The sequence below is a fragment of the Aptenodytes patagonicus genome, chromosome 6 (assembly GCF_965638725.1).
Source record: "Aptenodytes patagonicus chromosome 6, bAptPat1.pri.cur, whole genome shotgun sequence".
Lineage (NCBI taxonomy): Eukaryota > Metazoa > Chordata > Aves > Sphenisciformes > Spheniscidae > Aptenodytes > Aptenodytes patagonicus.
Window position 1 is genome coordinate 40,856,246 of NC_134954.1, and position 13,128 is coordinate 40,869,373.

At 39.7% G+C, this 13,128-nt stretch overlaps 1 protein-coding gene across 1 annotated transcript in view; it reads right to left on the minus strand.

Moving 5' to 3' along the window:
- Positions 1–2,960: 2,960 nt before the first annotated feature.
- STAT4 (signal transducer and activator of transcription 4) overlaps positions 2,961–13,128 on the minus strand; it is a 43,217-nt gene continuing 33,049 nt past the window's right edge. Inside the window, exons 15-24 of the mRNA XM_076342241.1 lie at positions 12,969–13,052; positions 12,603–12,701; positions 11,263–11,398; positions 10,099–10,151; positions 9,203–9,297; positions 8,623–8,759; positions 8,019–8,210; positions 6,776–6,842; positions 6,152–6,260; positions 2,961–4,014 (exon numbers count right to left, since the gene is read on the minus strand). Of these exons, the coding sequence (XP_076198356.1) occupies positions 3,988–4,014; positions 6,152–6,260; positions 6,776–6,842; positions 8,019–8,210; positions 8,623–8,759; positions 9,203–9,297; positions 10,099–10,151; positions 11,263–11,398; positions 12,603–12,701; positions 12,969–13,052 (999 nt within the window). The 3' untranslated portion in view covers positions 2,961–3,987. The remainder of the gene's footprint in view (positions 4,015–6,151; positions 6,261–6,775; positions 6,843–8,018; positions 8,211–8,622; positions 8,760–9,202; positions 9,298–10,098; positions 10,152–11,262; positions 11,399–12,602; positions 12,702–12,968; positions 13,053–13,128) is intronic.

Below are 13,128 nucleotides of genomic sequence, written 5' to 3' on the forward strand. Positions count from 1 at the left end.
AGCTGCACCACGTGACTTCGGGGAAAAGCGGCGGGGAACCAGAAAGGGCCGACTGAGGGGAAGGCGAAAGCGAAAGCTACGGCGGCCCGGCCTTCCCCGCCGCCCCGCCCCGCCTTCCCCCGGGCACGGCTGGCGACGGCCGCCGCAGCGGCCTTCTTTGTGGGCGGAGCAGTCGGCCTCAGCGACGAGGGGGGCCGCTTGGGCCCCCGGGCGGTGGCTAGCACCTGGCCGCTGGCACGGCGGCGCCAGCCGCCAGCCTGGCCCGGCTCGGCTCTCCCTATCTAGGCAGCAGCGGCTTGTTTTCCTCATCGTCACGGTTTATGGGGGTTGAAAGCATGGGAGGTTAAAAATAGTTCTGAACTGTAAGCAATAGAAAGTGATCTGCTTTTCACCGTTGCGGTAAGAAAATCTACCGGTTTTCAACTGTTGGTGAAATACTCGGCCGGTGTAGTGACAGGCTGGCTCTGGAAAGCAATAGCCATTGTTAATTAAGTGTATTAAAGGAATGTAAAAACACGGTTGGAATTGTTCGTTTATGAACTGTAATCCAGATTTCCATCAAAGTTACAGAAACTTTAAGAATGCTTATAAACTGCAGGCGGCTGAGTGTTTTAATCGTTCCTGGCATTTTGTCACTTGAGAATTTTCTTCCCACTGAATATCTTTTGATAAAGAGGTTTCTTTTTCCTTCATGTCTTTCTTTCAACAGTCTTATTTGCTAGGATACTGTTACAGCTACTTGGATATGAATGGTCTTGTTCTTGTCTCGTGTATGAGGTGTGAACAAAGACTGGAAGAATTAAAAAGTCCAGGCTTCGGTGCACATCTCCGGGATATTTGGATCCTTTTTGGTATCTTTTGTATCCCACTCTCTCCTCAGATGGAGGAGACAATTCTTAGTCCATGGAAGAAACAAGTATGTGGAAGGTCTGCTTGGTAAACTTCATGGCATGAAATGCTACCGAATAGTGGATATAAATGTGGCTATAAATAAAAACTATAGTAGAAGGTAACTGATAGTTTTTACATTTGTTTAATTAAAGTCATTACGGTGATGCAGCAAGGCACAAAGCACAGAACAATTAGGCAATTTTTTTCCCCCCTGTTATTTTTGACTTTGCTGCTGCAAAACACAGTGAAAGCACAAGCACAGTTAGTAAAAGTACTTGAAAGCAGATGTTTCTTTTCTTCTGGCAGTATCTGAGGCATCCCTTTCAGCGTGTTTCCCCCCTGGCCCTGATCATTTTACTAGAGAACCTTATTCTTACTCATAGTGGCATAAGGACAAAATTCTCACTTTTTTTTTTATGGAAGGAGGCTTGGCCTGTATACATATCTTACAGAAAATGACTCCAATGTTCCTTTAGAGCAACAAACTGATTTGTAGTCAGTTGAAAGTATGCCTTTCAATTAAGTGTTTAATCTAGCCCTTGCAAAATCTGTTTTAAAACAATAGTAGAAACTGTAACGCCAAAATCTGATCTACAGTGCTATTCAGTAACACAAATACATTGTGTTCAAGTCAAGACTTGAGAGTCTTGAAGGGTTGCATTGCACGGGGAGCAGGGAGGAAGGAGAGAGAAGATTGATTCACGTGCTATGTCTAGACGTTTTTTACAGTACTTCTCATGAAGGTTAGATGGTTAAAAGCATAGGGTGCCCCCCATTTTGTTTGTATTAAGATTGAGGACAGGTTAGAATGAAAAGGGATGCAATAGCTATTGCAAGGTGAAGTTATCTTTGCTGCTTGTAGTTCAGACTTGAGATCAACAAAAAGTTGGCAAGGCTATTTTTGTTGTATCCTGAAAAAATTCCACAAAAGTCCAGGTATCCAGCTTTAAGCCAAAATCTGTTTTTATTCATACTGATCATATAAATTACAGATGTTACCAAACTATATACACAATTGCTCTTGTGGTTCTGGAAAATACATGATGCTTTCTGAGAGAAAATTAATTACTATCTGCAGCTTGCTTTGAATCACTCAGATTAATGAACAGAGATGTGTTCATTCATTTAAAATCTACTCCCATGTATCACAGAAGTATCTCATTACTCTTTCCATTCACATGCTTTCAACTAACGTCAATAGTATGGGTGAGAGGAGTGAGTAAAAAAGGAGAAATGAAAGTAAAATCCAGGTCTTACTGATTCAAGGAGGTTATGTTTTCATCCCAGATGTCTAATTTGTACCTACTCAAGAAGAGTGTAAGGTGCAAATGCTCAAGTGTTCATATGTATTTTAAGAACTTTGCATGCTTTAACCATATATTCTGGAGACAAGAATTAAATCTTGAATGAGCCTGCATACGTGAAATGCAGTGGCCTTGGAATTGCCTGTTTATTATTCTGTTAATAGAGTTTTTAGGGATAATACTGGGGGGAAAAAAACCAACAACAAAACCAAACAACCCAAACCCAGCACTAAACAGTGCCTGAAAGAAAAAAAGGATTAAAAAGGCAATGTACCACTTACATAAAACCTAGTTATTCTGCTTATTAAATGAGTCTCTGACAGGCATGTAATATTCTGTCATATAGCACAAATTGCCCAGTGGTCAGCAAATGCTGCAGCTCTTCAGTAACTATTTTTAAAAACTGTCCTTCCCAGTCCGTGTTTACCAGATAGTATCCAAACTCTGTCAGACCAGGATTTTTTCTTTGTAGACTTTCTGATAGTACTTGCTGTATTATCCAAGTGCTTCATGCTGTCCTGGTTTCGGCAGGGATGGAGTTAATTTCCTTCCTAGTAGCTGGTACAGTGTTTTGGATTTAGGATTAGAACAAAGTTGGTAACACACCGATGTTTTAGTTGTTGCTAGGTAATGCTTACACTAGCCAAGGACTTTTTAGTTTCCCATGCTCTACTGACTGAGAAGGCTGCAGGTGCACAAGAAGCTGGGAGGGGGCACAGCCAAACTGGCCAAAGGGACATTCCATACCATGTGACGTCATGCTCAGTACATAAACTGGGGAAAGCTGGCCGGGGGGGGGCCACTGCTCGGGGACTGGCTGGGCATTGGTCGGCGGGTGGTGAGCAATTGCACTGTGCATCACTTGCTTTGTGTAATATTATTATTATCATATTATTATCATTTTATTTCAATTATTAAACTGTTTTTATCTCAACCCACGAGTTTTTCTCACATGTGCTCTTCCAATTCTCTCCCCCATCCCAGCGGGTGGGGGGGAGTGAGCGAGCGGCTGCGTGGTGCTTAGTTGCCGACTGAGATTAAACCACGACACATGCACAAACAGGTTTACTTCTGCAACTATTTTGTGACAGGGGTAAGTTTTACCAACCCTCTCTTCCAGTGGCAAAATGGAAACAGCCTCTTTGACACCAAAGTTTTGTGTCTGTTTCCCTTCTGGCACTCCCTTTTCTTCCCAGCCTTGCCTGCCTGCCTTCCTTCTGTGACTTCTGCTGTGGTGGCAGATAAAAATCTATGCTGAAGGAAAACAAGTAAACTCTGGATGCCTATGGCACATTCGAACTCAGAGGGATGAGAATCTTTGCTTTAAAATAGAAGCTAAACCAATGGTATACCAGATGATGATTAAACAGAAACTTTTTAACATAATAAATCCTAATTTCCCCAAGCACGTTAATGTCTTTAGTTATCCTTATATGCTGTTCTCAGAAGCAAAACATTTTGTTACACTCTCGTATTTACAGCAATTCTAAGGACGTTAATTCTGCAAGTAAAATTTATCCCTGCTGGACCCCACTGAAGTCAAACGACCTCCAAGCCGGAAAGGATTTGGCCTTTTATCAGTGAGGACAGCAATTCTGACTTGCAGGAGGCTATTTGTAATCCCTAGGGAGAAGATTCCTGGTTTACATGGTATTGATAACAGAAAGAGGCCCAAGAATAACATCATAATGGTTTCCAGGAAATGCTGATTTACAAAGATGACGAAAGAATTTACTGCATCTTTAACCCATCCAGTGTTCACACGATTACTAATTTTTCTAGTATGTGAACTTCAGTCAGTTGAGTAAGGAGAACTCAGCTAGAAGAGAAGAAGGAAAAGATTAGTCTCATGGCAGTTACTGCTGTTCATTCAAAAATAACTGCAGATGAAACCTTCTCTGGCTCAAGGTAACTGCAGTGTCATTTTGACAATCTAAAGCAAATTGGTAAGGATCTGAGGATCCTGTTTCTAGTTCTTTACAAAATACAGGAATGCTTATTAGAAAAAAACTGTGTGGGAAACAGTTGCGATAAAAATGGTATTTTTTTATATGAACTTTTGTGGTTCTTTCAGCCTATGGATATGTATAGGGGGGTTCTTACTGCAGGCTTTGTTTTCCCGATGGGTAGGTGAATCGGGAGAGGGGGGAAATAGAAGGGAATTTAGCAAGACTGCAGAAAGTATATCTTGCTAAGACTGAGTTACTGAGTTGTAGGATATTTTGTCCTGCTGCAGATTTCACTCTTGTTCTCCGCATCTCACGCAGTGCTTTTTATTGGCATCTCATGGAGGAAAAGTGTTGCTTTAATAATGCAGATTATCTACTTACTGTACTTAGACAGCTCTTCCCCAGGGTAGATTATATTGTGTGAATTTGGGATAATAAAGAAAAAACCTCCGTATTTTCCTCATTCCCATTTAGCAAGGTAAATAGCATGGAAAAAGGAGGGAAGGAATTCTTTAAAAATCTTCCAAAACTGTTTTCTCCCCTAATTTCTAGCAGAACTTGAAAACGTTTCTAGCAGGAGCCTCCAGAAATCCACGTACTGTCTAGCAGCAGTGAACTACTTCTCTAGTACCCTTAAAAACTGCAGCATGATTGTATTTGACTCTCCCAATTCATCACTGAACACATTCTTTTTGTGTGGTTGTGACCCCAAAAGATGGTGATGGTCACAGCTGGTTTGAGAATTACTGGGCATGCTAAAAGAAACCAAAAACGTTTGGAGCCTGATGATAAACAAAAGTGAAGCCAACTATTATTTTCACTGCCAAAACTTTGGGAAATGCAAATGCATATGTAGTTCACAAATGCAGTTCAGGAGGTCAGAACTGTTTTCGTATGTATAAACCAAACAACAAACGAGCAGGGACAAATCTCCTTGGATTGGGAGTGGTAGGTTTTAATGCAGAATTTTAATTCAGGCTAGTATTTCAATTTTAGCTGAAGAACTAGTTTGTCATGAGTGCTATCAGAGAAAAAGGTGAAGAAGCAAAAAAAAGATATTTTGGTCTTGAACAGATCTTCAGCTTGGTGAAGAACTCCTCTATTTGTATATAAAGTTTAACTGTGTTTCAAATCATCGACAGTCAGGATTCTGGCTTAGTTTTGTTCTGTTTGTGGGTAAGGAGGAGTGTTTACAGAGAGGCATTTGAAGGGGAGTTGACAGGCTTTTAAATACATAACCATTTTAAGATCATAAATCACTGAACATACAGAAAACTAAGAGCTAGTATTAAAAAGGAGGTTTTATTTTAAAGCTGTTAAAGCCAAACCACTGCTGTGTTTCCTGATAGAAGTCTGCTGGACAAATCCCCAGTGTGGGTATACATCAGTGCTCTTAAGTACTCTAAGCCACAATGATTCAGAACACAATTTCTAGTCAGTAAGTAAAAGAGGAAAATATTTTTAATAGGACATTGGTACAGTATTTTCCCAATCTTTCTATATACTTAGTGAATATTAGTTTTATTTGCTAAAAATGTTTTAGCTGACTTTTAATTTCTCACTTTGGTACCCCATGTAGAAACTTGCAGCGCTGAAAAGTTGTGCAAGTTTGCTGAATCGGAAATTTTTATGTTCCTTGTGCAGCTTCCCTGAGCAAGTCAAGTCCTTTGTGCTATCTACAGAATCAGTGTAATCGTTATGTATTTGTCAGTGTAAAGGCTTCGTTTGTGCAAGAACTCTGAGATCTTTCAATTGTGACATTCATGGTTCACTGGCCAGCGTGTCAGACAATTTCACATAACACAGTGCTTCCAAGTATGCTTGCAGCATCCTGTCCCATTTAGAATAGGAAATGTCTGCACCATCGTTTCAGAATGTAATGCAGCAAGTGATGAAAGAGCACTAATTTTTTCATAATTGTACAAGCAGCCTTTTTGTAACCAGCATGTGTTGTACGTGTCCCGTTTGCTTAGTATTAACTTATGAATGGAAAAGTTTACAACATACAGCAGTTTCAATCACTGTGGGACTCAGGTGTTCGCTCAGCACAGCATAAACGCTTGGAGACATTGGAAGAAGATCTGATGGAGAATGTGGATCTGTAGAATCATTTAGGCTTAAAAAAAACAAAAACAAAAAACACAAAAATAATCTTAAAAGCAACCTAAATCCCCCTAACTTGATGCATAGCAGTGGAGTATGGTGAATGCTTATTAAGTTAGTTAAGCCTGTACTTGGGCTTGCTGGTGGCCCTGTAAGCACATGCCAACAACCTGGTATATGTTTAAAAATGTAGGAGATAGGACCGAGGGAAGAGAGGATAAACCTGGCTCTGTAATATCAGCTGCTGGAGAGAAAAGGAGACAGTGAAAGGTAAGTAGATCAGAGTACCATAAAGTCTGCCTTCAATTTTTACAAATTTTTGCCACGTGGATGGGAAAAGCGTTGTAGAAGTGAAGTTCTTTACTTCCCTTTTTTGTCTTTGGCAGTCCTTGGCCAAATAAAAACACGCGATGTGTTGCTATCCCAAACTATTTGAATGGGGGAAGGGAGGCAGGGAAAACTTTGAAACAGTATGTAAATTTAATAGAAATAACATTTGAAGTGTAATACATCTGTAAGGATACTTACATTTTGGAGACTGGGATAAATACAGAAGGAACATAACCTTTGCCTCCTCCATCTGAGGGCTTTGAGACTAAAAATAAATATTAGAGAAATTAAATATTGCCTAGTAATTTTATTGTTTATTTGAAATTGATTATCCACTTTAAGCGCTGCAGACCATAATATATTAAAAAAGAAATATCCCTGTTTATACTTAAATAAGCAGCCATAAAAATGAGGGGAATTCCTGAGATTAGTCTTTGAGGTCAGGTCTTAGTCACGTAATTGACTGTGCTCCCTTGATATGAATCGCCATCTCAGAATATAATACAATAACTGATGAAAGATACCTTGTTAGGGCTTCAGAAGCAAATATCCTGTAACTCTGCAAGCTTGGTACTTCTGAGCCTCTAGATTTCAGTTCTGCAAATGCTTGCATGGAGCTCTATCTCTACAGATACAGCTTCAGCAATGTCTTTTACATGAAATTAAGCACATACGTACATTTTTAGAGGATTGGAGCATTAGGCAAAGTCCACTGAATTAAAATGAAGAGGAAAAACATTTGTAGCCTCCAAATATTTTTGAGTAGTGTAGGAATTTGAATTCAAATGGAATTGTAACCTTTCATACTGAAAGTCCAGAAGAATGTGTATTACAATAAAGGCTTTGAGGGCTTTTTTGAGAGAGAGCGAGTTTGATTTAAAAATAGCCTGACTTGTAACTTGGACAAGAAAGACCATGGGCCTGAATGTATTTGCAGCCATTCTTGTCTAGCCTTCTTGTATTTTCCAGTGCAGTTGCCAGGGGTTATACTGCTGGAATAAAGCAGGTCTTCCAAGCTGTTTGGAAAACACAGAATTTCCTTGAAATTAAAGAGACAGCATGCTACGGCGTAACATGATTATGAAGCTGATAAGCAGGATGACTTTTCAGTTTCATCTCCTTTGAACACCCGAGCACTGAATTTAGTAATGCATCGGTCACGAAAAAAAATCCTATTTTTTTGACTCTTTCTGCCCTAAGATCTATTTCTTAGCTTCTTTTAAATATTGTTGTCATTGCCTCTAATGTGACCTCTAAGACCAGGGATATATTTACAAAATGAAGCTGTCTAAATGATAGACGTGTTAAAACAGTTCTTTTGAAGATGCTGATTAAAGGAGGCATCTTAATCTGTTCCCTTCCTCCCTGCCCCCTTCCTCAAATTGCCTCTTGACTTTGCAGCTGCTTTGCAGAAAGGGTAAACACAGAAATGGAGCCCAACCTTCATTTGGCTGACAGCTGTAGTGTTTGCCAAAGGCCTTATCTTTGGGAATGTCTGGATACAGATACTTCAGAGGGTTTTCAGGAACGTTGTCTGCCATAATAACTTTGTAATCGCGCAGTATGTCGGCAAAAGGCAGTGCAGATAAGCGACCTTTGTTATAGGGTTCCACCGAATGAAATGTTACATCTCCTGTAAAAATACAAAGGCACCATAACCGCTGATAACTGGTAGATCAGCATCTGCAGTTGGAATGTATTTTTGCCTTTCTTTTGCAGTTTACACTGGTGTGGGTTTTACCTGTTCATACCGATGTTAGTATCTTTCAAGTTATACTTTCTGCACATGTGGAAACAAATTTAAAGCCTGCAGTAAGCAGATACATCTCCTAATGAACTTACATAGTTAATACAAAGAACTGAGAGGTAGACTTTCAGAGTTTTGGTTTGTGTTTCAGTAAATATGATACTTGTATCTTGTCCAAAACCATACTAAGACATGATACACATGAATTTTACTTTCAAACCGAAGAAACCGTGGCTCCTGTATTACAGGTGTATTGCAGAGTTTGAGGTTTATGTTATTTTTTTAAAATTATACTTACCATTTTCTAACTGATCCACCCAAGTAAAGGTAATTCCACCCAGATTGCTTTCACTAAACCTTAATAAAAATGTTCCTGGTGTCTTGTCCTTGAGCAAAATTCGTTCCTTCTCTTTGCTTACAAATCCCATTATGTACCTGAAGTGTAACAGGAAATCATGGGTTTGCTTTTGGAAAAAAATACAGACTTCAATCTGTGCAATGCATCTGGCCAAACTTTATATAGGTGTTCAAAGCCTGGTTACAAAAGCTTTATAAGGTCTTGAAACTATGACAAAAGCTTCACATGAGTTACGTGTGGAGTGTGGTGTTGAGCTCAAAGTACTATGAAGCATGATGAAATTTATCACAGTACTTGACTGTACACTGACAGAACTGATAAACAGATCTAAACCTGCATTTCTAAGAGATTCAATGATGTTCCCCTTTGGCAAAAATTTCAAAAGGTTATAAATGGGAAGAGGGAGACAGAAGTATTAAACTCTCTGCCAATTCTCTTGTGCATAGCTAAAACTGAGATTAGTAAAGAAAAAAGACAAAGCAGAGAGAGATCAATATACAGCAGTTTCCTTGTTGCTCACCCATCAATCCAAAGAGGCAGAATGTGTTTTTTAATTAAGTCCAGGATGGCTTCAAGCCAAACCCAAAAGGTAAAAGACTTCCCAGGCAAATGTTCCTGATGGTTTAAAAAAAAAAAAACAACCACAAAACACAAACAAAACCAACACACACAAGAAGAGAATTGTGAGAGTGTTGTTACCCAACATCCACATGACATGGCTATCTCAGTTTCTTACGAATAATCTAGTTTGTTCAAGTGAGAATGACAAATTTGAACAGCTGTTTTGAGTAACGTCTCTCAGCCTGACAAAAAACCAATTGATTTCTAAGATATGCATTGAAAGCTTCTCATTTTTCAAGAAAAAAAAAATCACATTCGTTGTTTCTTCCTGGTTATGAAATTACATTTTGAGAGAAATGATGACAAGAAAGTTGCACTTCCTTCCGAGGTTCCATGCTTATTTAAATAATGTAGTTAATATGAATAAATGGGTTTACCCTTCTTTGTCAATAACTTGTCTGTTCCTCATCAAAATTACTGAATATATCGACCGACTTGAAATAATTTAGGTCACAACTGAGCATATGAAAAAAAATTACTGTATGTTTATGAAAAATGTATTGTGTGCTTTGATAGCACAATCTATAGATCATTTACAGAAATACATAGGGCACACTATAATGACAGTTTCTGATATCTGTAGCAATGTAACTAAGTAGATCTCTTAGCCCAAGCATTAAACTTCTGGAAATGTTATTTTCCTAGTTAAATTTTTACAATGAATGTGATTGTGCTGGGCTACAAATCCCACATATGGCAAGTGGGAATCTTACCAGTAGCATCAGAGAGACGGAGTTAGGCACGCATGTGGGCGTTAGGAGAAAGAAGAGTCTAGTTTTACTTTCGGAACCGTACCTTGCAGAACTTTGCCCAGGACAGCTGATAATCATTGTAACTGACTTGTTGTCCTGAGAGCAAAAAAAGAAACCAAATGGTGAGTCTATTTTTCTGAAGTTTTGAAATAGATATAAGCTTGATGTCTGTATATTTGAAGTACAGTACATCCTGACTTGGAGAGGGATTGAGAGGAGCATGCTAAGGGGCTGCAGATCAGTTTTTCTGTATCCTTTTGAAGCAGCTGATAATGGTAGTTTTGGGAATATTTGCCTTAAGTAGTCTGGGACTTTGTTTCTGCAACACTGTGTGCTCAGTTTCAGTTTTTAGCCCGAGCGTTACTTCTCTTGGCCTTCACTCTATCTTGAGCTTCCACGTTTAAGGCAATTTATTTTTTGTTTCTTATGATTCTTGCTGATGTACAGTGGCACCTCTCAACTCCACTAAGCAAGAAATCTCCAAGAAACCATCAGAAAAATTGACTGTTACCCAGGGAAACCAGTCTTCGCTTCCCAGCTTTGAAAGCAATAATAAGTAAAGATTCCCCCCAGTTTTTGACAAATGCTTCTGTTCTTGCCCGACAGTAGAGGTGTTGTTACACCCTCAGCCTGGAGTTTCTTACAGCTCACAATATATTTTATAATTGTTTCTTCTCCAAAAACAGATAAAGCTTTCTTTTCTTCTGCCAGCTTTCCCTAAGGCGTCTCCCTTCTGGGGGACTGTCAGATCGAAGTGTTCAATAGTTCATCTCGCTGAAGTTACAGGGCCTCTTTGCTACGCTGTCACCAGTGAAGGATGGGTCCCAGAACTAAACAGACCCACAAGGATGGGTACTTAAAATGAAACAAAACCCAAACCAAACCAAACCCCATAAGCAAGGAAAAAGACTTCCTTTTGATTTCAGATGCGTGAGATAATTACTTGCTAAGGAAACAAAATAACATCACAGTTCAGTGTGACTCTGATGCCCTCTTTCTTCAGTTTAGCAGCCTGGAAGTTCAGAAGTTGAATCACTTTGTGGTAAGAATAAGCTGATGCGTGCTTTTCTTTAAAGAAAAAAATGTCATTGTGGCATTTTTGAAGTCAGCTCTGGAAGTGGAGGTCATGCTTAAAGTCATTACCTGTAACTATCAAATATAAGAGCCCAAAAGCAAATAAAATCTGTATATTTCTATATACACTTACCCATAAGTTTCTCTGCCAGCATGTTGAGCTGCTCAGAATTGAGTCCACGACCGACATACGATGAAAATTGCCAGCTCAGTACTTCTAAGAGCTGACTTAAAGTGGCAGCAGGGGGATTGTTGAAGAAAGACAAATTCTGCAACAGAATTAGTGCTTTGTTTAGACAGTTAGCAACCATGAAATACACTGCAAGCTGGAAAAGAAGACTGCAAGTACTTGAGCAGAATCTGGAAGTGTTAAAAATTAGGTGTGCAGGGGGATACATTGGGGCAAATAGGTGCTGGCCCTCCCACCTGCAGCCACCCAGCAAGGTCCACTCTGGGTGAGCAGAGTTGTAGGGGGAGACTCCTAGTGAGAGCGAGAGTCTGTGTGTGCATCTTGGATGATAAAATACCTTGCTATGCTTCTGATAGTATCGTATGTTAAGACAGTGAAAATATGCTTAAATCCTGTCCAATAAAGGCAGATATTCTCACTATACTTTCATATGTTTGGTGCATGGAAATCTTAAAATGTTACATACTCATATAGCGGTATGTTGTTGAATCATTTGGCTCATCTTAGTTTTTCATTTGGTTTCTGGACTGTACATGTAATGTACTGAAGACTCTGCAAAAACTCTTTGGAGTATCACAGAGTGATAATGAAGTCCAGGCTGCTGGTCAGCTTGCCTACCATCGTTCTTAGGCGCACTCCATGGTAAACTGTCTTACCCTTTCTCTCCTCCGAACTTCTATGTGACTGCCACTAATCCCCAACTGAAAGCCTGACAGCACTATTCTACAATCTGCAAATACAGTAACAGTGACCGAATCTAAAATATGTGCTGAGCCAGCTGGAGCCTGAGAAAGAATGATTCTGCTTTTGCTCACGGTTAGAGCCACTAGAAGGTGCTACTTGATACTTAAAATCTCTATAGAAAGCATGAGCTCCTATAAAATGCATGAGAGAAAGCAGCACTTAAGTACATTATAGACCCATCTATACACCTGCTTTGACAGTTTTGAATTGTACTAGTTGAATTACTTTGTACCATGCACAGTTTTGGTCAACCGCATCCAAAAAAGGCAAATTCAAACTAGAAAAGTTGTGGAGAAGGGCTATCACCTTTCCTTAGTTTAAGAACTAATACTTCAGCCTACAAAAAGGAAGGCTAAGCATGCATATGGTTTTATATCTGGGCAGGGAACAAAAGATAAACAACATTAAAGTATGTTGTTGATAAGAGTGTATGTGAAGAAAATAAGGCCATTTTAAGAGGGAAACATCGATATATTTGGTCACCAAATAATAGAAATGTGAAAATGCAGAAAGTCAGTGCTTGCATACTGAAGACCTACCTGAGGATCGTTGGTTGACAGATTGTACCAAATAATAGAAGCCCACGCGTTGGGTAGTTGGCTGACATTGGAAATCATCACCACAGGCAAAGAGCTGGTCTGGTGGAAAGAATGAATGCAGTACGTAAATGCTGCCGAGGAAAGTGTTAGCGCTGTGTTATGCTTTGTTTTTTAGCCCCCTCTTCCTTCCCGAAGCGTAAGTTTCTGTCCAGAAATTCTGGAAATCTTGCGTCTGCTTATGGTTACTGCTGAAGATAGCATCTAGGATAGATGGACCTGTGGTCTGGCCCAACAGGGTTGTTTTTCTGTAAGCTGCTGGGAAATGCCTTTCATTCTTGCCCCAGAAAACCTGGCTAGAATACTCACTTCCAAATTTATAGTCAATCCATACAGGCAGACCTGTGTTTCAAAGTTGATGGAGTGCAGTTCCTCCGTCACCATGTGAGGGCCCTGAGGGAGTAAGTAGGTTATAAAGCTGTGAATGCACAGTTGGCATTTGACACTGTTTTAGTGATGCAACTGCTGA